Genomic DNA, 26,713 nt, shown 5'->3' with positions numbered 1-26,713 from the left:
ACATGATCCACTTTGAAATATTTTTGATCAATACTAGAAGCTGCGCAAACTGCGCTGATCTTCACCGGAAATGCTCAACCGTACTGTCCGCAATATGAGCATATGCATATTCCAAATGGATTTAGCGTGCACACTAATACATGCAGTCATTCACTAAATATAAATTATCACCCAGTTAAGTTTTGCGTACAGTCACGTCGGCTAATGCTCATTTTCATTCTCACCGCAGCATCGCCAAATGAGATGGTTATTTCTTAGAATCGATATTTATTTTCAGGTTGCATCGTAAAAAAGTTTTACCAAAATTTTTATATAATTTGAAGCATATATTTAACATTCAACACGTAATCTATAGTACATACATTGTGGTATTCCACAACCATTTTTAGAGAAAAGTATTGTGAGATGGTAAATGGTAAGTGGACTGCATTTATATAGCGCTTTTATCCAAAGCGCTTTACAATTGATGCCTCGCATTCACCAGAGCAATTAGGGGTTCGATGTCTTGCTCAGGGACACATCGACATGCTTAGGGCAGAGGATTGAACCAGCAACCCTCCGACTGCCAGGCAACCACTCTTACCTCCTGAGCTATGTCGCCCTGAGCTAGGGTAGCCTAATTTGTAAGAAAATTAGAAAAATGTTGTAGCTTTTTATGAGATGAAGCCTAGAACTATTGTCAGTTTCCAACAGCAAATTCATGTTTGACTGGCCACCGAAAAACTCTTTGGAAAAAGTCATATGAACAACAGTTAGTTAAGGGTACATTTACTTTGGTTTACCTTCATGTAAACTTGCAGACAGATCAAGTTTTTGTGCATAAAATCAGTAACTCACTACAATGTTCCGGAAACCCTAAGTGTGTAAAATACAGAACTATCTGCTTTAAGAAGTGATCAAAGCAATTATAGGCTCTCTATAAAGTAGTTATGATACTGCCACCAGTTACCCTACATCTTTAGCAGACTAATGTAACCCCACCACCACTTAAGAAGCGCCCATAGCGTTTGCCTGTCCTGATCCAAGGAGTCTCCACTGCATGTTGACATCTTTTGCTGCAGTCACTCTGTCCAGAAATAAAGCAAAGACTGCACTCTGGGGATTTAAGCTTATTAAATTATTTAAAGGGTCTAGAACCCATAAAAACTCACCAAACCTCATGCACAGCTCAAACTGCAGCGTTCCAAACCCACAATTTGACCTCTGCTGAAACATAAGATTCAAGATTTGCTGTTAATTTTGTGTATACAGTCAAAATGAATTAATGCCACAGAGAACTCGGACAGGTCTGTAGTTTGTTATTATTCAGAACACACATAAGGAAATCAAATGAAATGCCAGAAATCAAAAAAGCACTGTTAACACTACAAACTGTCTAAAACTGCCCATTAACGAAAAGAGAATTATGAAGAGATCAGTGCATATGTAGCCTATACGACGAAAGGCAGCCTTTATACATCCAGAAAGGTTTTAAATAGGCTATTATTCGTACAGACAGATGCAGTTTTTTATCATCTAAAATGACACGGGGTTTGAAACTCGAAACTGACTGGATTGCCTGGGTGCTGTATCTCGTGACCATTGTGCGGTGCGGTGCAATGACACGAACCCTCTGCTGGAAGTAAGAGGTACGGCGGGCGACCAAGTAAGTTAATTGATCAGTCCCAGAGGAGACTGCGAGTAGGCAAAGGGAGCAGGACCGCTTTAAAAAAGTTTCTCCAAAACGAGGAGCAACAAGAATAAGTAGAGCACTTACGCTCTTAAACTCTCTCAAGCGGAGGGGACCACAGTTCTACAAGCGCTCCTTTACACGACGGGACCAGTTTTCGCCGACTCCGAAATTATAGATAGGCACCAATTCATTTGTGCATTTTGGGATATAACATCTTGGGCTGAACATGTATTCACAAGGTCTTCTCGTTTGGTGTATGACAGCTTTCAACACAGTATACTTAACGTCTTCTGTGGACCTACAGCCGGATATGTAAGTAATGTGCTCTTGCATGAGTTTCTCAGTATGATTTTAAAAGATTGTGAAATAAATGCAGGGAATATACGATACAATTTCCATTGATCGCGGAGGGAACTGGAGTACTAATGAACAGCACACGCGTGAAAAAAGGAATTTATTTTCCGATAAATTATATTTTTGAAATGTCCTATCGATAGACCGCATAGAAGGCATACATTAAAAATGCTATCGATATTTGCCTCGCTGTATAGCCTAGGCTCCTATGCTGACTCAGGAAATGTGTGCGTCAGTCACCTAAGTCACGGTTGTTGTAGCCCATCATGTGTGAGGGTTCTGTGCACTTGTATAGTATACTGGTAGTTTACTGAAAGTGTAAAATAAGACCAACCGCCAAGAGTAGCCAACAGTGGTGGAAACGACCGCAATTTACGAAACAAAAAAATGATATAAGCATTATTTAATCTATAATTTTTTCTGCATTGTTTGTTCCTGCAATACATATGAATTCGATGCGTGAGTACAGAATGAATCTATTTGAATTAATTTAATATTTCTTCATGTTACACATTTTTGTTCTATGTATTTACACTCAACCGCCTCCACAGACTACGTTATATCTCAGTTTATTCTTTGATCGGTTAGGTCACTTTTTTTAGTCTTCTGTCACAAATAGTTTGAACTGACGTCAAATGAAAAAACAAAATTTGGCTGGTGTCGATGGCATTGGTTTAATGATAAATACAGCATTTCTGATACAGGACCGCTAGATGTCCTCCTACCCGTGTCCTCATTTAAACTGATAACCATATTGTACTTCTCTCCGTCTAATAATTGAATGGGACAGAATATCCTTCTGATGTTATTCTGGAAGGTATAGCGAAAACTGTAAAGAAAGGAGAAAACAATAATATTTTATTAATTTAGAGAGCATCCCCAGTAAACAATAATGTGCACTTTTGAAACCAGACGGCGAGGATTTCAGTGAAGTTGGTTTTTACCTGTGACACAATAGGACTGTAGTGTTTGCAAGAAATGGAAACCACAAGTCAAAAGTATTGTTATTTTGTATTTTTTAAAAAGGACAATACACAATAATATCCTACAGCCCTATGTACCGTTTATTAGTAGTCCATTTTTTATTCTGTTGATGTAGTAAGTAAAGTGAATAATTCTGGAACAGTACATTAGGCAGGTATTTGTTGAAAGTAATAAATCCTGTAGGAAAAATCAAACCTGAAGGTAATATTATTCCTGAGGTTGGAGGACGTCGTGAGCTGAAACTGTAGAGTCAGCTGAAAATGTCCATGACTGAAACTGGAGAGCTGAGTTTATTTGCCTATGTCGTGTGTGTGACAGTGGTCACTGGTAGAGCTCCTTCACTTGAGGGGGTGTTTATGGTCTGCTTACATTGCTGGGGTCTGCAGATTTTCTAATGGCATGGCAGCGCCGGAGAATCTGGTTCACTGCAAAACCTAAAAAATAATGAAATCTTAAACAGTATTTTAGTCATATTTAGACTTAATATCTTATATTATTTTGTATTAAATACGACAAGAAGATTTCCAATGAGGTGAGACAGTTTTACTCATTTCAAGATTTGCCAAGGGGGTAAGACAATTTCAATCAAAAAGTAACTTAAAACAAGCAAATGCGTTCTACTTGAGAAAAAAAGTCACTAGACTAAAACACTTTTTATGATAGACTTGCTTTGCAGCATTAGTCCTGTTCCCAGAGGACACTGTACAATTGTGGGGGGGGGGTTGTATATTTGTGTGCACCCATGTGCATCTGGACATTATGTCATAGCCCCCATGACCCCTGTCTCATTCGGGTCTGTATGTTCAGCACCTGTCAGGCATTAGACATCTGGATGTGTGATGATTGATGATGAGGTCAGCCAGCTTCTCTCTTTCCTGACCTTGTCTGCAGTGCACAGCCCACAGTGGAAGTGCATTTTCTCCATCTCAACACTCATCTTCTCTGCTTTTCTTCTTCTTCTTCTTCTTCCTCTTCTTCTTCTTTACTTCTTGCCCATTTGTGAACTACCTAAGCATGTTTTTGTGTGTGTGTTAACTGAGTACATTTCTGTCCACAGGCCTAACGTGTGTAAGGAGCAGGAGCTCTCCATGACAGGCCTGCGGCAGCCATGTGTGCAAGCTTTCGCTCGGATGGTGAAGGTCTGGAAGCAGGGCTGCAGCGGTCACCGCTGGTGTATGGGCTATGAGAGGAGGTGAGACACATTAGCTTTATGTTGCTACTGGCTCCATTTCCCAATATTTCCCACAATGCACTGCATCTTATGACATGACGCCTCTCTTGCAGGACAGCGTACTACACAGCCTACAGGCAGGTGTACAATATGGCGGTTCACACGGTGTACCGCTGCTGTCCTGGGTGGACCCAGCAGGGAGAGGAGAAGGGCTGCCTGCACAGTAAGTCCACATTCTACTCACTGTGAAAATAATTTAGGGTACTGTGAGTGTTCTCTCAGGTGTGTGTGAGTGTTTTTGTGTGTGTGCCCGCGCTATGAGTCAGTGCCTTCTTTAGGTGTATATTTTTATTAGAAGTGTGTGTCCAGTATATTGTTTTGCATTTCCCGGGTGAGTATCCCTCAAGAGTGGGTTTCCCTCAGGTGAATGCGTATCGTGTGGCTTTGTGATTTGAGGGGAGTGTGTATTTCCCATTAGAGCATGTCTCTCTGATAAGTGTGAATGTCAGGTGAGTGTCCCCCTCAGGTGTGCATCTCATGTCGTCCACAGGGGTGTGTTCTGCAGGAACATGCTTTAATGGGGGCAGGTGTTCAGAGAGTGGGGAGCAGGTGTGTCAGTGTCCAGGAGGGTTCCAGGGAACGCGCTGCCAATATGGTGAGTCTCTGTTTCTGGAACATTCCAGCACTGTGTACCTTTCATGTACGGTTCTGTACACAGTCTGTTGCGTGATTCTAGACGTGGTAAAACGATAGCTTTCTCTACAGGGTTTGACATTACAGCTGACAGTGAGACGTGCTACACTAGCATTAGGCTTTGTTAAGCTGTTTATTCCTCTCCCTTCTTTGGCTTTGTAGTGTTTGGGGTAAGACGTGCTGCCCGCATGCTGCTAAGTGTTTACTTAATGCAGCAGCTCAAAGCACTCTCCTACTATCTGATTGGCTTAGTGATTTAAGGGACTTAAGGGACTGAACATGTAATCCAAATTGTAAGTGTACAGGATACATGGAGGTGTCTCCATATCACACCCATCCACAGCCAACTGGTATGGGGCGCCCTATAAATTTTAATTAGCCTTTGGCTGGTTCCATGTCTCCAGGGCATAAAGAACATGGTCCTGGTGCTCTTAAAGTGGGAAAAGGCCTAACCTTGGGCTTTCCCTTGGAAAAGATAGGTATTTCGCTGGCCCTCATTGGCTGTTGCACACTGTGGACCCGTGTGTGTTTTGGGGGAGGGTAGGGTAATTACACAGGGGGTAATAACAGAAGGAAGTGCTGTTTCTTTGAAGGCTGATGCCTCAGGGCAGTCCAGTCTCCCCCGCTGCTTAACTCCCCCTTGGTGCTCTGGCACTGGCATGGTAATGAGAACATGTTGTTGCTGTTTCCACAGTAACCTCCTGTCCTAATAATCTGTGGCTGATTGAATACTTCAGCATTGTTACTTCAGTCACTCAAATTTTATGTAGTGTTTAGCTACAGTATTTAAAGGTGTACTGTACCGCTTCTGAAGTAAAACAAAGACACATTTCTGATTTCAAGACACCAGTAAATGCAGGAAGAGCTGAATGAACTTGTATTATTAAGATCACAAATTAATTTTCACACCACAGAAAACACAGGCAGGCATAAAATACTGAAGCATTCTCAGAGGTACCTCTTTGTCTGTAAACACCTCTCAGAGGGGTGCAAGTATGAGGTTCTGAGGAAAGAACTGGGCTTCTTCTCTGACAGGAATTACCCCAATCATCACACTAGTTGTTTTTGAACTTCAAAGTAAGATTTCACAGAGAAAAGCTGTCGCCTGCTTGTGGCTCTGTGTATTGATTGTTTTAATGGGAAGCTGAGAGATTTCTCACATCACCGGATGATGAGGAGCGGGTTGAGAGGGAAAGGGAGGAGAGACAGGGGGACTCAGCCTCTTCTCTTCCAGTTTGAGTCAGCTCTGGAATACACACACCTCCAGCTGGGAGGCACTTTCACACTGCATCTCAGGCCTATGTTATTGAGACAACAGCGAGCAACACTTAAATATGGAACAAAACAGAAGCGTCAACTTTTAAAAGTATTTAGTGGCAATCTGCATGTCCACTTCAGTTTAAGGCATTGCAAACAAAGAAGGAGGTTTCTTCCTCAGACCCTGGGATTTTTTTTGAGCAGCTTCCACTGAAAAATGAAAAAGTAATCAAGTAAAAAGCAAGCATCCGGCCAAGGAGGCCGGCCTCTGAGCCCTGGTCCCATCCTGTCATGCCTTTCCACAGTCCGCTAGCCAGGTCCATAACCTGCCTCAGCCTTCCTGAGAGGAACTGTAAGAGATGTCATTGAGCCAGAATCTTTTTGCTTTTCCACCAATACCAGTCGTCTTAAAGTGAACCACTCACTGTCCACTCTGTGAGTGTGAATGGGGTATCTACTGTCTACACCAGACTATCCATCACAATGTCTGTTGTGTTTTCCTAAACTGTACTGGGAATGGCAGGTATTTACTAGGGGTGGGGGGGGGATATGGGAGACCTGGAGGCAGAGCCCATAGCTAATTTGTCATTCTCTTATCAGGACTGTGGTTGGATGAGACGCAAATGCACATATTGAAAGGAGATAAACCTGACTGTGCAGGAAAGTAGCAAATTAAAAGATTGTTATGTAGCCATTGGATTCCTTTCCAAATTCATTCATTTCCATTACCTTTCCAAATATAGTCTCCCATGTTCTTTGTGCTTATTCTGGCAATAGTTTATAGTAGAGTGAGCATCTGCATTTGCATAATTCATTTATCAAGGTCTTAGTATCTGTTTTTATGTCCCATTCACAATATTGTTTTAGGAAGAAACAGGACATGAAAAATGTAAAACGTGTTAAATTAAGTTAAAGGTGTGTTGCGGAATAGACAGACCTTTAGCTTGGTATTACTCACAACAGTATTTAAGATGGAATCAAATTTCCATACACTCCTGCATCACGCCGGTTTTGTTTTCCATTGAGACGGGTGAATTAAACACGACTGCTTGAGTCTCAGCAGGAGTTCCTCTGCCTGTAGGGCTCTGCTCATGTTCCCCTATTTAAAGTTTAAGTTGTTTTATGAAGCTGCTGGAGGAGACTGACAATGTTTTCACTCCCACTGGAGGAGGCTGCTAGCATCCGGCATCCAAAAATAATTTTGGAATTCAATATTTTAAACCATCAAGGATTTCTGCCCAGAAAGTAGAATGCTTTCTGCGAGAGAGGATGAAGTATTCGGTGTGTGTGTGTATTTATGTGTTTGTTTGCACAGCTTATATGTGTGTCTGTGTGTGTGTGTCTGTGTGTGTGTGTGTGTGTGTGTGTGTGTGTGTATACGCTTGATAAAGTGTGCATGGGATTAAAATGATGCGTTGTGAACTACTCTCTCACTGGAGTCACAACATATTTCTCCCAGAGAGCTGAGCTCCAGTCTCTGCCATGTTCTGTCTCTTCTTTTTCCTCTTCTTAAGCACTTTTCCTTCCCCGTCTCACCTTTCAGCACAAATTTACTGCTGCTGTCCTTTTCCAGCACAGTTTTAGCATGAAGCAAAAAACCAGAGATTGGGGACCTGATCTGGCACCTGCCCCTTTCTACTGGCCCATGGTGTGACGGGAAGGCTTGTGTGTTAAGGTGTGTGCAGTGGGCAGGCTTGTGTGTTAAGGTGTGTGCAGTGGGCAGGCTTGTGTGTTAAGGTGTGCGCAGTGGGCAGGCTTGTGTGTTAAGGTGTGTGCAGTGATTTTGATTTGGGCAGGGAGGGGTTTCATGTCGGAGGAGTCGCTGTGCTGATTTACAGTTCATATATAAACACTTATGCTTAGCAGATTGTGAGAGGGGATGCCACTGTGTGCGTGTGTGTGTTTGGATGCGTGGAGAGAGACAGATGAATTGTGTTTACTTGAATATGTGAGTATGTGTATGCATATGTGAATGTGTGTATGTGTTTGTGTGAGAGAGAAAAAGAGAGTGAGAGCGAGAGGGATAGATTGCCTGCGTGTGTGTATGTGTGCGTGTGTGTGTGAGAGAGAGAGAGATATTGGTCATGCCAAAGGTTAAGCTACAGCATCTCTTCCCCATAGGGATGTACATTAAGCTGTTTCCCAGGTTTACAACAACATGGCTCTGCTATGCCAGCAGCCATCTCTCTCTAGGATCGGCCCCTTCTTGTTAAGCATTTCTTGAGAGAACAGAGCTCACACGCTGGCCTGGTGAAGCCTGGCTCCTTGGTCAATACCAGGAAAACACGTGAGCAGAGCTCCCCAGGCTCGGGAGCTCTTAATGGGTTTCACAGCGCAGGAGCAGGGCCTCTCTCAGCAGCACTGCCTGGGCCCTACTCTAGCAGGGAAACCAGGGGCACATTCATATACTGTACACATGAACAGCTGCTGCAATCTCAAGAGTTGTGTTGTTTTAAAATTGTTCTGAATAAATAGTGTTAGAATCAATTAAATATTTTTTCCCCTGAAGATCATTTAGGGTGAGGCTGAATAAAGAGTAAGCCCGATACATAAATATCGCCTGATAAATATCCACATGCAAAAGCAGATCACTGTGCCTAGAGCATCAGAGACTGGTCAGATACTACTGTAAGTTAGTCTGTCCTCTGTCTGCTGCTTGCTTAACACGTCCCAGTGCTCAGACCTGGCCAGCTCATAATCACTGTGTTTATAACTCTCAGTCGGCCACAGTGCGTAACACTTTTGTAAGATTATCTTTCATGGAACACTGATTGAGTACAGAGAGAATAAGCAATGTGTGTAAAAAGTTGGGCTTGTTCTTTTTGCAATATAACCCAAAGTGCTTTTGCAGTGAGCTCAAGTCCTGTGATGCAGGCACGTAAAACAAGGAGGTTATATGGATAAAACTGGTGATCAGGGCAGTCAGTCTCTGGCCAACCTGCAGACTCACTGCTCCGGTGTGCACAGGCTGCACTGTGCAGACCCTGTGCAGCTGCTCTCTGTACCTGTGATCAGAATGATGGAGGATTTTAGGTGGGTGAAGGTGGGTCTGTGCTTATTACTTGGGACCCTGTCTGGCTCACACACAGCCACCACCCTGGGCCACCCTGTCCCCTAGTGTGTTCTGTGTTTTGGTTGGCTGGTGCTCCTTCGTCAGCCTTTCTGCAGGTATGCCTGTCTATTTTAGACCTGTTATAAGAGAGTTTTGTGTAAGTGCATTGAGCTTGAATCTGTTTTCATGAATGGATGAATTAATCAATCAATCAATCAATGAGTCAGTAAATGTTTTCAGACTCTGTTCACGGCCCGTTCCAGCAGACAGACAGACCCAGGCTCCAGGTGGAGGCTGCAGAGCCCCTGTAGCTGGCTGTAGTCGTGGCTGCGTTGTGTAGTGCCCTGTGTTTAAGGCCGATATTCCCCCCTTCAAGATCACCCCCCACATTTCCTTCCATGTTCTTCATCACAGCAAATTCTCTCCATGTGCTAGAAACCAAGTGCAGGTGGAGCTATCCATCTGAGGGTTAGCCTGCAAGCGAACGTGTACTAATTGCAGCTACACGGGACTGTATCAATCACCAGAGACGTCTGATGGGTCTCAGGTATGTGTAGAATGGATCCACTAGGAAAAGTGTGTAGGGGTTGGCTTGGTTGTAGTCATGCCTGATTAATGGTACTTGGTCCAAGACCCATGTGAAAGTTGGATTTCAAGGAGCGGTTCATCTGCAAAAGATGTGGACACATGGTTGTGGTTTCTACTGCTCTATGAAGCGGGGGATTTCATCTGTGTTTAGTTTGGGATCATGCTGAAAGCTGTGGTCAGTGTACACCAAGCAGTTGTTCCAGATGCCTCTGTGTTCAATGCACAGGAAATGAACCAGTGCATTTTTGACAAGGATAAAGGAAGAGTAGCCCTGGCTGGTGCTGGTTTGAAGCAGTGCTTTAAGGATAAAGGAAGAGTAGCCCTGGCTGGTGCTGGTTTGAAGCAGTGCTTTAAGACTGCTGTTGGATCAGGGGTGCTGTGGGTGAAGGGGGGGCGGGGGGAGAGCTGTCAGTGGTGCTATTAGGGGAAGTGTGACTGGTGCTGAAAGAGTGGGGCTGGATCAGCGGTGTTGTGGGTGGAGAGTTTGTGTTTGAGTACAGTGCGGAGTCGAATGCATTACATTGTGCCTCAGTGGTGGGAAGCAGGGTGCAGTAGCAAGCTATTTCCAAAGGGATTCACCTCTGATGCTTATTGTGTGATCATTTTAATGTAGCTACACATATGTAGTGTCATGTATGTTGTGATGATTTACATGTTGAGGTTTCCTTCTCCAGGTGCTGACTTTGATATGTTTAAAACCCCTTGGATTATTAATTTTCTTAGGGTACTTTCACAGCTAGTTTAGAACTTATGAAAATATTGTGAAATCATGTGCTGGTATTTGCATTACATTGTGAATTTAAGCGGTCAAACCAAGACCACTAAAGAGGGACAGCCATAGACAACACAGAAGTGAACTTTGTGCATTTCCCATGTCGAGCCATAAAAGCTTTGTGCAGTATGAAAGCACATCCATTCAAATTCAACATTAAACACACCAGTCACAAATTGTACTGACCTGTGGAAGTGACTTCTCATTAATTGATTATTTGTCTTCAATTCATCTATCTCTTTCTCTCCAGATGTCCAAACAATTTCTTGTCCACATGTTGTTCTTGAATTGTTTCCAGAAAGACAATGTCTTTTACAGATAGGCACAACAGTTTTTCCAATATGCTCAATTTATGCTGAAGTTAATTGGCAAAAGCACCAGTGACACACAGGGAAAGCCAGAGCACCACACACAAGGAGTCTCACTCATATCTACATATTTTCCAGGAAAACTCCACTGAGTCTCTGTGTGAACAGCCAGCAGCCTGAACACAGCTGAAAAATTGCAATGTGAAATCAGTTGAATTCAAATTTGCATGTGGACTAACCACTTACATTCAAGTTTGGCTGAATCTTTCAAGTGTGAAACAAAATAAACTAATTTAAGAAAGAAAAAAAATAGTTTGAAAGTGCACCAGTATGCAAATACTTTCAAGTGTACTTGAAAGTGCCCTCAGAATCTATTATCTGCTCAGACTTTCTCTGGCCCACTATGTACACTATGTGCACTATGTGACTGTGCACCATGTGACTGCAGGGACTTGCTTTATCCATTGAATGACATGCACTTCCAGTTTAGAGGTAAAAATTCCTGGAGGGAGAGACATCGAAATGAAGTCTGCATCTCAGGAAACTGCAGGTTATCATTTCTCTCCCTCGGTAGAGGCTGCGGTGACATAATCTCATCTGTAACTAATGTTTTCATGCCAAGTTCCTTTGCATTAAATCCAATAATGCCTGCACTGTTGACTGGGTGGTTGGAGGAGTGTCCTCATGTGCTTAACAGATTATAGAGCTTGAAAGGTATGAAGTTATTTTAAAGCCTGTCTGCCTCTGCTTAAATAAAGTCATAACGTGTGTGGTTATAATGAAGATTGGTTTCCTTATTTATCTTGGTCTCTATTCAAGAAAATGCACTAACTTTGCTCTTTGGCCTTTTTGCGGATAAAGTTGCAAAAATCTCCGCTCTCCACAGTGACAGACATGCTGTTCTCTATTCAGGGTTTAATAGGAATGGAACCAGTGTTACTAACAGCCTGTGGGCCCTTTATGTACAGACAGCTTTCAGTGTCCTGCGCAGAATCTGATATATATTTCAGACTGCACCACAGGCAAGAGGCCCCAAACTAGACTGCATAATTAGCCATCATATATTATGTATTATATAAACAGTATTCTGAGAACCGTGTTAAAAAGCAGACTTTCTGCTTCTAGCCTTCACGAGGAAGACTAATGGAAATGCCTTCTTAAAAAAACTTTCCAATGTTATGATGACTGTCTGGTAGTTCTGTTCTCATCAGCAGTCTGTGAACTCACATGTGAAATGGAGCAGAGTTGGTATAACTGAAGGAGTTGTGTTTTGTGTTTTGCTGTGTAGGTTGTTGTGTAATCTGTCATATGTTTTCTCTTCTGACATCGGTCTGGAGACATTTAACTCTATTTAAGTTCAGTTATCTGAATTACTATCTTATTGAACTAGACCACTAATACAAAACAACTGCTAACAGAGCACAGTCATGGAAATAACTCCCAATTTGAACATATTACTGGGAGACTGAAATGGCCTCTGTAGCAGGAAAAATATAATAGCCACAGCCTGAGAGAAAATGGGCATTGGGCCTCATTCACGAAACATGCATACAATCACATTTGTTCGTAAACTGTGTGTAGGAACGTTTCCACGAAACAAAACTCGATGCGTTGCGTCCACAATAGTGGGCAGCATGAGAGTCAGCGGTCAGCCCCTCCCCCCTGGTCCACAATCGCTCCTAGGGTTCCAGAAAGGCTTGAGCCATGCCTGCATGCAGAAATTAATTCAGCCCAATAATAACTGTGCCAATTATCTCATTAAGGGTCAGACTGGGACAAAACCCAGGAGCATCCCTGTCACTCCAGGTCTGGGGTTTCCCACCTTTCCTGTGAGACTGACATACTCTGACAGCCAGGCCCAGTGCACCAGGCTCTACATGCTCAGCATTAGTAGCAGAGGAAGAGGCTAATTAGAGCTTTAATCACAGCCAGACTGCTGGGAACCTCTCGCTTAGTAACAAATATGTCCTTGTTTTTGTCAACATGTCAGCTTAGGGCCAGAGGGAAGAAATCCGTCAGGATCTCTTCAACAGTCACGCTTAGAACACAGGAGCATTAAATAAGTTTGAGATAATGAATCGGGCCGTATTGAACCTGGAAGAGATGAGAGCCAGCAGCTACTGTAGCCCCGCAGACTCTGTGGCCCCAGGGCCAGGACTGAGTAGTGGTACTGACAGGCAGCCCCAGGGCATACATGTGTTTCCTTATTTACAAAGATGCCTCTTAAACCTCTGCTGACCTAAATGTTAGTACATTTCTACAGTAATGGGAAGCAGACATTTAACAAACTCTCTTATTCAACTTACACACATTTTTGCATACATTGCATTTATCCTGCTAGAAATTTACTGAAGCAATTTAGGTTAAGTACCTTGCAATGACAGTTTCCCACCTGGGATCACACCTGCAAGTTCAGTTCTCGAAGCATTCTTCTACACTGCCACCAATTTCTTGGTGTATGCTTTGATAATGGTTTAGAAAAATTCTAACAATATCTGTTTTTGATCTAGTCAGCCTCTCTTTTATCTTCTTTGTACTTGAATGAGAGAAAGGTTGTTAATGCTTGTATTCACAGGTAGTTGTTGGCTCTTACACTGTGATGGGAGAACTGATGGAGAATGCAGTCTTAAGTCTGTCAGCACCATAGTGCTCTGTCCATTGGTTTGAACGTGGTCCATATTTCTCTATCTTTCCCCTTGGGATGTCAGCATTTTTACTGATGGGGGTCTTAGGTGCAGTAATAGGCCGATCTGTCAGGGGTGAGAGGTGCGAGTGGTGCGGAGCATAGAAACAGAAGACTGTAGAGCTGTGGGCAGAGTGGGATGCAGGAGCCCTTTAAAAATACTGCTTTGAATCTTTGTTTCAGTGTGTAATGCTGTTACGTTCTCCCCCCTGTCTGAGTGTGTATCACTGTTACATTTCCCACCCTGTTTCAGTGTGTAATGCTGTTATGTTCTCACCCTGTTTAAGTGTGCACCTGTGCTGCTCCTGTCTCTCACGATACAGGGCCAGAAACAAAGCAATCTGAAATTATTTGTCACAAGGGAAATTATTTTCCTCAAGCATTTTAATCACACACTTTGGCAGATGGTTACTCCTTAATACAACCCAAAGGCACAGCCACAACTTCGAGAGGGGCCAGTTTTTTGGAGAGGAAACAGACATCAGTAACACCCCCCTACATGCTTTGTCTCACTCCTAAGAGCTTTCCCAGCTGCAGCTATTGATGAGTGCTGAACAGAGACTGACCAGCTCCGCCCCTAACCTGTCCATCACAGCCAGGCTGAAGTTGCTGTGACCCCTCAGTATCTGAAAACACATGACTCTGACTCCTACATTTCTGAGATGGATTAGTCTGACTCTTTGGTCTTGGAGACACTGAGTTCAGGCTCCTAAATATTTCAGAAACTAAACCCTGACTCAATATCGGAGAGATTTTGCATTTTGGATATTACCATGTAGATGGAAAGTTTTACTTGTGGTTCACGAACACCCAGTTTAGCTGTTTTGCATTTTGTTGTTTATTTTTTGCTACATTTATTATCTGAGAATTACCTTAAAACAACCGACCACAACTGCAGACAAAGCAGCAGTGTACATGGCAAGATTAATCATCTTTCCAGTTGTGAAACTATAATTTTGCGGTATGTTCGCCACTGTCATGCATATCTGTGATTACATGTCCTTATCTTTGTACTGAACTCTTCAGGGAAGTTTTATGATACCATTACGCTGAGCCAAATCCACAATGTTATTAATGTCACCAAAGGACAAGGAAACTAATTTTCTTTTCATGCACTCCTTTCCACTCATAATTATTCAAATGCAGCTCCTGCACCGCTTTATACAAACTTATTTATTTCACAGGCGTGCTCGAGCTCCCATGAGTGAGTCAGAGTTGCAGCTTTATTTGTATATATAAAGCCAGGCCTGTTCATAAGATTTAATAAAGCCTATTTGTTGAGCACCAAGAGAAAACAAATCTAGTTTATGAACGCTAGTAAAAAAATAAGCATATGTAAATATGCTGAAAATCCATTAAACTGTAAATCATATTTAAACATTTATTGTCTGAAAATCCTGTTTTATTTCAGACCCCTAAATCCCACAATGGCAACACAGACCAGGGCTTGTAAAAAGTAGGACAAGCTGTGGCTGTGAGCAAGCAGTGAAGTTTCTCTATGTGAAGAGCAGAGTGAAGTTTCAGTGAGCTCTCCTTGTCTGTGGCCCCCCTGTTTACTCGTGCAGACAAGACCGGCTATCTAGATGTTTGGTGAAAAACTGGCTAAATTTGGTTGAAAAATGAGAGTTTTCTAGCCAACAAGGACATAGCCAGGCTATATCCGGCTAAAACCTGAGCTAACCTAGTCCAACCGTTTATGTCAAGACATCTCTCAAGTTAAAGTTCCACCCCTCTAGACATCTAGATTCCATCTAGATTTGGGCTTGTGCTCACTGGGACTCTCTGAGAAGGTTACAGCTGGGTCTCCTCTCATTGCTATAGGGGCTCCTCTCATTGCTATGGGGGCTCCTTGCATTGCTATGGAGGCTCTGGGATGAATTACAGAGATCTAGTTTTATTAAAGTTTTTGTTTGAGTGACTGATGGCTGGGGATATTTCAGTTCACACACATCAGTGACGCCGTTCAAATTTGTACTGTTCTACAAATGCAACTGAGTATATATTCTGTATGTTTCATTATGTCTGTGCCTTTGGGTGAACCTCTCTCACATATGTTTTGCCCATTATAATTTACATGAAAATGAACAATTCATTGTTTGGCTCCATTTCATGGCCTCTTGGTAGACCCTGTAACGTTCTGCTTTGATATGAACTGGTGATTGTGAAAGCTGTCAGGTCACTTCCTGCCTTTGAGTCTCACTTGAAAAGCTATTCCCAGAAACTTCTCAGCTGCTCCAGAAGTTTCCAAGCTCTGTGGTGGACTTTAACCTTTGGCCCTATTGATTAGGTCATCAGGGCATGCTTAACAAGAACCGATGTGTCTTTTCAGACATTCAAGAGCACTGTGTCATTCTTGTGGGATGCATGCTTGTGTCTGTTCTGGAAAAAAGGAACCCCCTGGTTATCTTCACTACATCTCAGACGACTATAAAACAGCACTTGGCCAAGAGGAGAGGAGAAGTGTGCGTAACATCTCAGCAGTCTGACAAAACATCTCACCTCTCATCGTTTACAGACATACATTGCAGACAGTTCTCAGGTTAAACAGCTTTCCAGTATGAACAAAGAGCTGGAGTGGGTGGGTGTTCCTGAATTCAGAGTAAAAGGGGGCAGGGTTGAGGTAGAGTGTGAGGGGGTCTCAGTCTGCACTGAATGACGGGGGGTGGGCGAGAGTGAAATTAAATTAAAAAATCTATTATTAAATAATTATTTTCTCATTTAGGATAAATGTTTCTGAGTTTATTTATCTTTACACTGACACTTTGACATTGGGGTCTAATTCAGACTTGGGTTGCATGACTGTATGAAAGTGTGTGTATGCATGTTTTCTGAATGAATCCAGTCAGGGCTGACCTATGGTTTAACTGCTGTGACAAGAGACTGAAATTCCCCTGATCTGAGTCTAATCCATTCTGCAGTAGCCAACTAGCAGATAGCAGCACACTGTGGTAAGAAGAATGCAGTTCACAATGGAAATAGTTCTCTTTCCCCACGAAATACAATTCATTCCAACCTACGGTTCTAATTTCTACATCATAAAGAAAGGAATTATGCAAAGGCGGCAGTTTCTCTTTCAGATGCAGAACACTCTGAGAGTCAGTGGTGCATGGTGTGCTGCTACTGGCTGCAAAGACAAAAGGGGAGTGGCCTGCTGTCCAGTGAAGTATGGCTGCAACCTCCCCTGAGCCGGTGATTTATTGTGCGGTCAGCACTTCAAACGAGAGTCTTCTGGGGGAGGAAAAGAGAAGACCCTGGGGGGCGGGCTCAAACCGGCCCAAGATAGAACAGGTAGTGTCGATGACACTTAATGAGGCTAACAGGAAGAACATCTGCGAAGCAATGTCTTCCACAGAAATACTGAAGCCTAAAACAAAAGCAAGTCATGCACAGTGCCGCTTTACATGGTATTTTCTTAGCATTGACAGAGGCAGTACAGGCACAATTGCGGCAGTTGACTCTTTTAAAGTATAAAAGGCACGATGGTTAGAATGGCCTTGCAGTGTAAATAGGATGGTTCAGCACAGCTCAGAACAGACATGAGTGCTGTCACACCTGACCTGACAGGCCCAGAGCCCTCCAACAAAGTGGAGCAGGACCACAGTGCCGGCATTCTGACACTCCCGTTTGGAAAAAGCCTTGGGTCGTAACCTTGATCGCCCTGCCCTGTCTACCAGGGACTTTCCTGGGTGTTGTAATCCACTCGAGATGGAGGGCGAACACACAGGCAGGAACCGACTGCGGTGCGATCTGACGCCTCAGGGCTATATGTGCCTGTAACACCCCCACCTCTCTCTGAGGGACAAGACCCTGAGGGACCAGATCCTGAGGAACCAGATCCTGAGGGACGAGATCCTGAGGGACCAGATCCTGAGGGACCAGATCCTGAGGGACCAGATCCTGAGGGACCAGATCCTGAGGGACCAGATCCTGAGGGATGAGATCCTGAGGGACCAGATCCTGAGGGACCAGATCCTGAGGGACCAGATCCTGAGGGATCTCGTTAGTGACATCATCTCAGCAGAGCTCACCTCTGTAAAGTAATGCAGCCACACGCTGTGATGAAACTGGCCACTACGGCCTACAGCAGTGTGTGCTCCTGAAGCAGTTATTCATCTGCTTAAATATATTAAATATTTCACAGCAACAAAATGCTAGAAATGACAGCAAAGGATCTGAAGTGCAGACACTTGGGTTATGGTTTATAAATGAGCGGTGGAATGCACCGGCCTCTAAGTTCATTAGCCGCACTGTTAACCTGGATTCGGTGCGGCGAGCTTCAGAGGAATTAAACTTTTGACTTCCTTCCTGGACCAACGAACCCCTCCTGCCTAGGGGGCTGATCGGTATGCAGATACTAATGAAATGCTCTGGAAAACAAACCCTAGTCACCGCTCCTCTCCAGAGTTTTTATGTTTTCGGGAAAAGCCATTAACTACCTATCTATCCCTTTCTGTTATTAAGACCTCATTAGTCTTCTGTCTTCAGCCAACTGTCTAATTGGATCAAAGACCCCATCTCTGCGAGACGGGTCACGGGGTGACGGCGGGCGGGACAGCTGACATCGGAATGAGGAGTTAATGAGAAGGCAGGAGCACAGAGACTGCCCAGGAGTCCTCACACCCACACCTTCAGATGTTTCCCACCGGGCAGTACAGTCACAATGACAGGGCCTGCTTTTGTGCAACGGGGAGAACACCACTGTAATCGCCTAATTGCTAAATTATCTCTGTTCTTCTTCTGACAGGCCTGCAAGTCCTTGGAAGCCAAGTGTGGGTGTGGCCTGCAGTTGTGATGTCACGGCGACCCATCCTTGGTTTCTGAGGCCTTGTGGAATGGCTCACCTTTCCCATCTTATTCCACTTCAGTTCCACCTCTCTGTGCAACTGCGTGTCCAGCAATTGAATGCTGATGTTATAAATTAGACCAAATATTTGTGAAGGTTTATTTTGGACAATGTACTGTGTGTTGGAGAATGTTTATTTTTTGAGAGACTCATTAATATGCAAATTAACTTATTTCTAACTTATTAACTTATTCCCTTTCTATAATTCTGATCTGAGGATCTAGTGTGACCCAGTTTTTGCAATCGAAACCTTTGAAAACAAACCCTGAAACAAAAATAAAAGCCAGACTGCACCATTAGGTGAATGCTTAGATTACAAGATAAAATGCACCATTTTAACAGAGGAAGTATAGCTGGCTGCAGCTCTCACACAGGAGGCAACAGGCGCCTTCACAGATGAATGGTTCTATCCTCAGAGACAGATCTGCCCTTACTCCAACTGGCCTGCTCCATCCTACCCACCACAGCCAACAGTTTAGGTCAGTCCTGGTGGGATGCAGCCCTAACACCGACCGAGCCTATGGGTACCGTATCAAGCTTCCTTCTTCTGGGAACATTGTTTTATTTTGTCCCCCCCCCCCCCCCAATTATTCCTCCTGATTCGGAATGCCCAATCGTGTTCACCATTCGTGCTAACTGCTAGAACCCCTGCTATGGTGGACTGACAGCAGTTGAAACCAGCCCAGCTCAGAGGAGGAGAGCGTCCATCCTGAGACCGGTCTACTCTCCTCCACAGGAAAACTGATATTAAACACAGCTATACGGCAGGGCCCCTTGCCTATGTTGGAAGTCTGACAATCAATAATTTCAATCTCAGCTCCAGGAGGGAGGTGAGGACTTTCTTATTTCCTGTTCAGAAGTTTTCCTGACTGGGGGGGGAGAGAGCCCAGGCGTAGAGGTACATTGCCGGGCTGTAAATCTGCAGGGACACCTTTATGTTTCTGGCTGCACGCCTGCGTCTGTTCTCTGAAATTGATGGATTTCTTTTATTTTCCTGCTCGCTCTCTTGGCTCCCCCCTAAAACGTTAACCCAGTACGCCTCGCTGATCAGACTTGCTGGTTTAGTGGAATTCCTGAGAAAACTGCAGCTCTTTTTCAGACAAAGGTTTTTGTGAACTGAATTCTTGTTAAGTCAAACGTTTTAAAATGCATTCTGTGTGGAGATATTCGTTTTCTGTTTTTTTTTACTTGGAAAAGTGTGAGTAATGGAGTGAGTAAACACAGCGTTGACCAGTTTCATAGGGCAGGGAGATTGTTCTCCCACACAAATGGAGAGCATACAGATAAATATAAATGATACATATGGATGATAGAGAAAGCACAAATAAACACAATTTCTTCCAAAGTTCTTTCGATAAAATTAATTTTTGCAGTTGAGGAACGGTTCAATAATCATAATGGTAATGAACAAGCTAAATAATTTAACATCATATTAATTATGTAATTAATAATGCAAACATTGCATGCAAATGTTGTACACACATTAGACATGATCCTGACTGAAAGAGCAGAGTGCTTTCAGATCACACCAAGCCCTTTCTCTGCATCAGTGATGGCTTGTGCCGGGTCATGTCTGGGTAATGCATTTTTACGGAACTCTTTGTTGGCGACGCATTAGTTGAGCTGCTGTGCAGAGAATGGGGGTGTGGAGCTAGAGACTGGCAAATTACATTTAGCTCACTAATACGGTGTAGGAGCACACAGGGTGAACAAGCAATTTGGAAGCCATTTAAGACCATATGAATTATCGATAAACATGAAAGCAGCTTTCATGCCTGACTTAGTAGAACACAGCAATATAAGAATTCAACTAGATGTTTCTATGGCTTTAGGTAATGAACTGAACAAAAATAGCAACAATCAACTTTTTAATCTCATTTGTTTACTTATATGTCTAAAGTTGATCAATAGTAATATTTGCATACGGCTGTACAGAAAATAATTATACTTAAGAGCTTCACCTCGGGTGCTATAAAAATCCTGAATGCATTATGAACGTTTGTTGTTTTTGGTCGTTCGCTCATGACCTCCCAAATGAATCGCTGGATCACACACGTCTTCTGTGTCATAACCTGCCCTGTGTTATTTCTGCTGTCTTACAGTAAGAACTCTGGAAGTCATCTCCTCATGCAAAGACAGTACAGTAATTTATCCTGGCAGGACAGTTTACGAGCTGAGTTTTTTTCACCAGTCTCATCCTGTTCTTGGCATCTCCGGTTGAACATTTGGCTTGTCTCATCACCACGGGCGGCTGTTCTGCAGTCATTTCCATTGTCTCCAAGCTATTGTGACGACTTTAGTATTCACAGTTTTTCTCCAGTTCGCTTGGCATTAATTGTCCTGAAATATCTCTGAGAATTTCTCTCAGAAACACCTGGGGAATTTTTCTACCCTTTCTCCCATGTACATAAACAACATTTGTGGAAATCTGGCATGTCGTTGTATCAATTGACTGCACAGAACTAAGGTTTTTAATTCACGACTCCTGGCTAAATCAATTTTCACTGTGACTTGGAAAACAAAATGTGAGTGATGGAGTGAGCTGTCGACGGTGGCCCCCATGAACACTGTGTTGATTAAGTACAGTCATGGCGAATTAAAAAAAAAAAAGTGCTCTATTATTTACACAGTGACTGTAAATATCTGAATATATGCTGAGCCTGCTCGTAGATATCAGTACATTGAGAATGATCATTGAAATAGCAAGGCTATCGCCATCTTTGTATTCAGAGACATATGTTTGCCTCTGTTACCAGCTGTGTCACAGGCCTGCAAATATTGTTACCCACTTGTCTCTCAAGTAGAGAGATGCCTACTGCGTGCTGAGCTGGTGAATCTGCTTCTGCTTCTGATTGTGCAGCCTCTGTGCTTACTGTGCATCTCAGATTACAGCCTGGTTACCAACAGCCATGCTGTAAGGCCTGATACAGGGGGTGAACAAAGCTAACCTTCTGTCATCCACAGTCACATGACCAGCGGTTGGCCTCCGGTTCGTCCTGGACACTGGGCCTCTTTGCTGCTCTTCGTCTGAATCATCGTTGATATTCTGACCCGTTCAGATGTCAAATCCGCACAAACAACCTGAAAGAGAGGGTGCAATTTATTATTTTGTTTCCTCACTGCGCTGAGCTGGTAAACTTGTCAGAAAGTCCATCAGGGAGAGACAAAGGCCCACATTAACTGTAACCACACCAGCCTGACGATTCAGTCCCACACAGGGATGGAGGGAATGTTCTGGAATTACAAAAAGAGCACTGCAAAGGTTCAGTTTTAGGGCTCAGTCAAGTGTGGCCATAAAAGTGCTCAAGAGTTAGCCCTGCCACTGAAAAATCCTCCTGGTGCCTCTAAGTTCCACCCAATTCAAATGCAAACCGCCGCATTAGCGCCAAGCTCGCCTTTGGTGCTGCATTGTAGTGCTTCATGTTTTATGACCTCAGACGGAGGTGGCAGGCAGCGGAGGGTCAGAGTGCTCAAGCGCCTGAAACCCTCTCCCCTCCCCGAGCACATGTGACCGCTCCACAGCAGGGCCATATTTACGGCACGACCCGTGCTCTAATGGCCTCCTCTCCTGGGTCTGCTGGTCATTACCAGATCACTTTTATTATGGCCTATAACGTTTGCGAGACGGCGGGGAAGGCCATACCCAGGAGCCCAGAGTACACAGAACAAAGGCCATGAAAGCTTACATCCTGAAGGAGGGGTAGATACGTTCTGTTCTTGACAAACAGGGAAAGGAGGGGAAGGCCGAGCAGCACTTTCAGTTAGAAAGAAACACAGGTACTTGATTGGCCAAAGTTTGATGTGGTTGCTTTACGCCCTTTTTTGGTGTGGGTGCCCGTGTGACTCTGTCCTTCTCCCCCTGCAGATGTGAATGAGTGTGCGGCTGAGAACGGAGGCTGTGAGGGCCAGTGCTGCAACACCATCGGCAGCTTCTACTGCAAGTGTCCCGAGGGCCAGCGGCTGGGCCAGGACGGCAAAGCCTGCCAGGGTAAGGAGGTGGGGTCAGGGACAGGGACCTCTATACCATGATCCTCTGGGAGGTCTCCCACAGTAGTCACAGTTGATGGAGATGTTTTCACAGTGGCAAATTCATAGACACTTCATACAGACTCCTTACAGGACAGTGATATGTGTTATTCCTCCCACCCTACGTATAACCACATGCTGATGTGTGTGGCCACTCTCCTTGCTTGTATCAGTAACCCCATAGTGCATTATGCTGTGCCTGAAGCCTGAGAAACAGCATTCAGAATTTGCTGTGTTGGCTTTGTGTGCCGAGGTCCAGTTGCCTACAGGGACAGCAGGTTGTAACTGGTTTAAACAGGTGCCCTGACCCAGGAAACAGTGAGTGTCACTGCAAACACAGGTGCAGGAAGAGGGATAACTCAAACTCGGGGCGTCTGAGGAACATCTGATCTTCACACAAAGCACTCTGCTCCTAGGGTAACCAGGGTAACTCAAGATAAGCATTAGATTTTTGAAGAATGCGGCCTTGCTTCCTCTGTCTCCCTGCAAACGGCGGTAATGACAGAGGTCACCTTGGAGGGTGAGGGGAGCGCAGGGAAAGCCCGGCTGGGGTCGCGCGCTTCCTCACACAGCTGCCTGTGACCTGCGTGAGACCCGACCGCGCGGCCCCGCCCTCCTCTCAGCGCGCGGGGTCGCCACGGTGTCACCGCTTAATGCGCTAACCACATGCGCGGTGCTCCCACCCCGGCTCGGCCTCCGCGGGGACAGGCAGACATGAAACAGGCGGCCTGGCGTGAAAGAGAGCCTTTGTGCCCCTCGGCGAGCCCTCCTCACGCAGGAAACACACAGTGCGGGCGCCTCTCCGCACCTCCTGCCCTACTGCACGCACACTGTGGCTACTACCAAAAACCCAAACAAGCGCAGCGACGTTCAAGCAGCCCGTGATACTGGATATCCACACGGTCCCGGCATCGCTCACGCTCCCTCTGAAGCTCAACACCTCACAGATCTCACAGAACCGCAAACTGGAACCGGGTTCGAATGGGGGGGGAGGGAAATGACTCCAGTACACAGCTTGACCTGCAAGACTTAATTATGGAATATATGAACCGGCCTTTCACATGACCGTTGCATTCTTGAGCATTTTGTTTAATTAAAATTGAAATCTGGTCAAAATTGCATCTGAATATTGTCAGTCTGGTGTCTACATCACACAGGGGTGTTCTGTAATGTTATTCTGACCATAAACATAACTAAACAAACATTGAAAAAACAATGCAAACGTGCTTCCTGTTCAACCTATTAAATCACAGTTGACATGATGCAGTGGTTTGGATAACCGTTTAAAATTAAAAACCTCCAAATCCTTTAAAACAAATATTGTCTCTGATTTTGTGATGCCAGCACCAAAAATAGTACTAATTTAAGGACAGCTGTTTTCTTCTCTGAAGCAGTTGTGTCCAGTCAGTTGAAAGGTGTTGTAGGACGATGGAGAATATTTTTTTCCCACTGGAAAACAGCTTTCAGTCATAAATGCAAGTCTCATGAAAGAGTTGCTGAAGGTGCAGTTCTGGAAGATGGAGCTGACCCGTGACTGGGCTTGCTGCTTGGCTGAGAGCAGACATGACTGGCTGTAACCCTGGATACCCGGTGCCTGGATGGAAGACCTTTCTCCAGGCAGTGGCTTGGCAAGCATTCCAGCTCTGTGACCCTGCTTTTCAGCAGCTGGCTCTGTGTTAATTAAAGAGAAGGAAATTAGCACCAGAGCTCTGTGAGCGGGGTAGGTGGGGGTCAGAGGGGGAATGAGTCGGGGGTAGCTGGGGAGTGCTGAGCTTATCTTCTCAACACGCAAAGACGGCAGAGTTGCGTCCGGACATACAGGAAGAGCACGGACGGCAGGCTGGTTCCGATCTGTTCCCCAGATGTGAAGTTTACTGTCATTACACATGGAGGACTTTCACAATCCATGGCTCTGTAGCACTCAGGTCCCCTCCGGGGCTGGAGGTTGGGTGACAGTTGGTGGTGATAGCTGGGGCTCTCCCAGCAGCTCTTTGGAGACTGGCTGCATTTACAATACTTCCCCTGGGGAGGGCGCACTTCCTCATTTTCCCTTTTCCTCATAGTGGATACGGACCACACTGTTGTCATTGTTTACCATGAAGAAAATAGTTCTTTCATAAGCAAACAGGGGCATGTCTAATGGGGAAATGTGAGTAGTTGCGAATATTAGAGAGTTACTGTTAATGGGTGCCTTAACTGCCCTGTGTCAAAGCGGGACGTGAAAACATAAAGCGCCAATAAACATCACATCTTCAGATTCAGGGTGTGAACTCCAGGAGGTCTTCCAGGAAAATAAACAGGCTTTCATCAGCCTGCAAAAATGCTCCACAGCACCGACCGCAAATAAGTGCGCACGTGTGGCTGAGCCTTTTACGGCACTGAGCACGGATATGTGTGACACGGTAATAGCGAACAGGCCCCCAAAATGTCTTCTTTTCTGTAACTCCTCAGAAAATAGTGCCTTTGTGCAGCAGGATGAACTGGTCTTTCGTATTTTATTTCTGTTCCAACAGAGAACAAAGAGGAAAGAGGCATTTTTCTTAATAATTGATGGCTGTAAAACATTTAATACTGCGGTTGTTGTAAACAGCCTTCTCTGTGCCCCTGGCAGGAGTAAGAGAGCGCACACACCTGAACGCTACGTCATCTTGTGTGAGGTCATGCCTTTCTCTGCTGCGCGAGGTGTGCCTGCCTCTGGGAAGAGGAAGATGAAGAATATCTTATAACGAAGAGCGAGGTCCTGACTGCAGACATCTCTCTCCCTCTCCCTCTCTCTCTCACTCTCTCTCTTTCCCTCTCTCCCTCTCCCTCTCTCTCGCCCCCTCCACGTAGATGTGGACGAGTGTGAGGAGCTGAACGGAGGCTGTCAGCAGACCTGTGTGAACACGGCTGGGTCGTTCTACTGCGAGTGCAGCGAAGGCTTCCGCCAGCACACAGACGGGCGCACGTGTATCAGTGAGCAACCGTCCCACCAGCCCCAACAAATCAACCAACAACAGTTCCATCAGCTTGTGTCCAACAGAGCACATTCTACCGGTCAGCAGCGTTAGTACAGTTTAAAAAAGCTAGACATGCAACACTTCCATCCTGGTGCCCTGCTCCCAGATCAACAGGCATGGTAAGGAGAGCCAGGCCGAGGGGGCACCAGAGGGGGAGCAGTGGGGCACGTGTCCACTGAACACCAGGACTGTGGCATCTGCTCAAAGCATTACAGCCGCTTCCTATGAATCACAGAGTTGCTCTTAATTTTTTCCAGTCTCTGAGGAAATTGTGTGGTGGGAAGACAGTGGGTGCCTAAGGTGGGGAGGGAGGGGGGCATAATTAGTGAGTCTGCTGAAGTCATCACTATATTTAGCATCTCTTCCTCGGTTACAGTGCGTTTCATCACGTTTCTCATTATGGTGCCCCTATAGGAGGCAGCTCTGACTTCCTAATTCACCACATCAACATATTACTGTGTTAAAACAACAATATCCATTTACGATATGTGATCACATGCACTCCTGAACATCCTACATGGAACAGAAAACCACCTCATTCTCCAACAGAACAGGGGGGGTGGGGGGGTTCCAAGAAAAGTAAAGATCATCCTGCGCACCTGTACTAGGAACAATACCCCCCCCCCTATTTCCCCTGCTATTTTTGCTGAAGTCTTTGCTGATGTGCTCCTGCCTGTTCCCTCACAGCGGTGAGCTCCTGCTCGGTGAAAAATGGCGGCTGCGAGCACAGGTGTGTGGACATGGGTAACGACCACTACAAGTGTGAATGCCGGCGGAACTACCAGCTCAAGAGAGACGGCAAGCACTGCGAGCGTGAGTGCTCCCCTAATCCCCCATCTTCTCAAATCTTCTGACCCCTCCTTAGTCACTAGAGCACAGCCCCTCAAACCCGGGCTGGAGACCACTCAGCTGCATTTCTAATGCATTCACAACAAGCTGCAAAGAAAGCATTGTCTGGTTACAGTGTGGCATGGAGAGTGTGTGGGGAAACAGTAGTAAATCATAATGGTTGCTTAATGTGGGCATTGTGTTCAGGCGAGTAGCTGACTGTCCTCTCCCCTTCTCTCGTGGGGACGCTGCAGTGAAGGACCCCTGTGTGCACAGGAACGGAGACTGTGCCCAGCACTGCAGCAGTGAGGACGGGCTGGCAGTGTGCAGCTGCAGGGCTGGCTACAGACTGGCTACTGACCGCAAAGGCTGCGAAGGTACACACACACAGACAGACACACACACACACACACACACTCTCTCTCCCTCTCAAAAGCTTTTTCACAGGTTTCATACTCATTAGCCCTTCTTTTAAAGGTGGGT

General features: G+C 44.9%; 1 protein-coding gene and 1 long non-coding RNA gene across 4 annotated transcripts in view; one reads left to right on the top strand and one right to left on the bottom strand.

Annotated features, from left to right (window-relative positions):
- The first annotated feature begins 1,695 nt into the window (after positions 1 to 1,695).
- Positions 1,696 to 26,713, top strand: part of zgc:158328 (uncharacterized protein LOC567225 homolog) — a 47,334-nt gene continuing 22,316 nt past the window's right edge. For all 3 annotated transcript variants that reach the window (XM_035384255.1, XM_035384256.1, XM_035384254.1), the window contains exons 1-8: positions 1,696 to 1,984; positions 4,068 to 4,202; positions 4,295 to 4,404; positions 4,732 to 4,836; positions 22,243 to 22,365; positions 25,236 to 25,358; positions 26,090 to 26,215; positions 26,485 to 26,607. In XM_035384255.1, the coding sequence (XP_035240146.1) occupies positions 1,899 to 1,984; positions 4,068 to 4,202; positions 4,295 to 4,404; positions 4,732 to 4,836; positions 22,243 to 22,365; positions 25,236 to 25,358; positions 26,090 to 26,215; positions 26,485 to 26,607 (931 nt within the window). In that variant the 5' untranslated portion in view covers positions 1,696 to 1,898. The remainder of the gene's footprint in view (positions 1,985 to 4,067; positions 4,203 to 4,294; positions 4,405 to 4,731; positions 4,837 to 22,242; positions 22,366 to 25,235; positions 25,359 to 26,089; positions 26,216 to 26,484; positions 26,608 to 26,713) is intronic.
- LOC118209106 overlaps positions 3,231 to 26,713 on the bottom strand; it is a 43,911-nt gene continuing 20,428 nt past the window's right edge. The window contains exons 2-3 of the long non-coding RNA XR_004761682.1: positions 21,326 to 21,458; positions 3,231 to 3,444 (exon numbers count right to left, since the gene is read on the bottom strand). This is a non-coding gene — a long non-coding RNA (uncharacterized LOC118209106). The remainder of the gene's footprint in view (positions 3,445 to 21,325; positions 21,459 to 26,713) is intronic.

Source organism: Anguilla anguilla, chromosome 12 (genome assembly GCF_013347855.1).
Source record: "Anguilla anguilla isolate fAngAng1 chromosome 12, fAngAng1.pri, whole genome shotgun sequence".
Lineage (NCBI taxonomy): Eukaryota > Metazoa > Chordata > Actinopteri > Anguilliformes > Anguillidae > Anguilla > Anguilla anguilla.
This window is presented reverse-complemented; position numbering and strand designations above follow the sequence as displayed.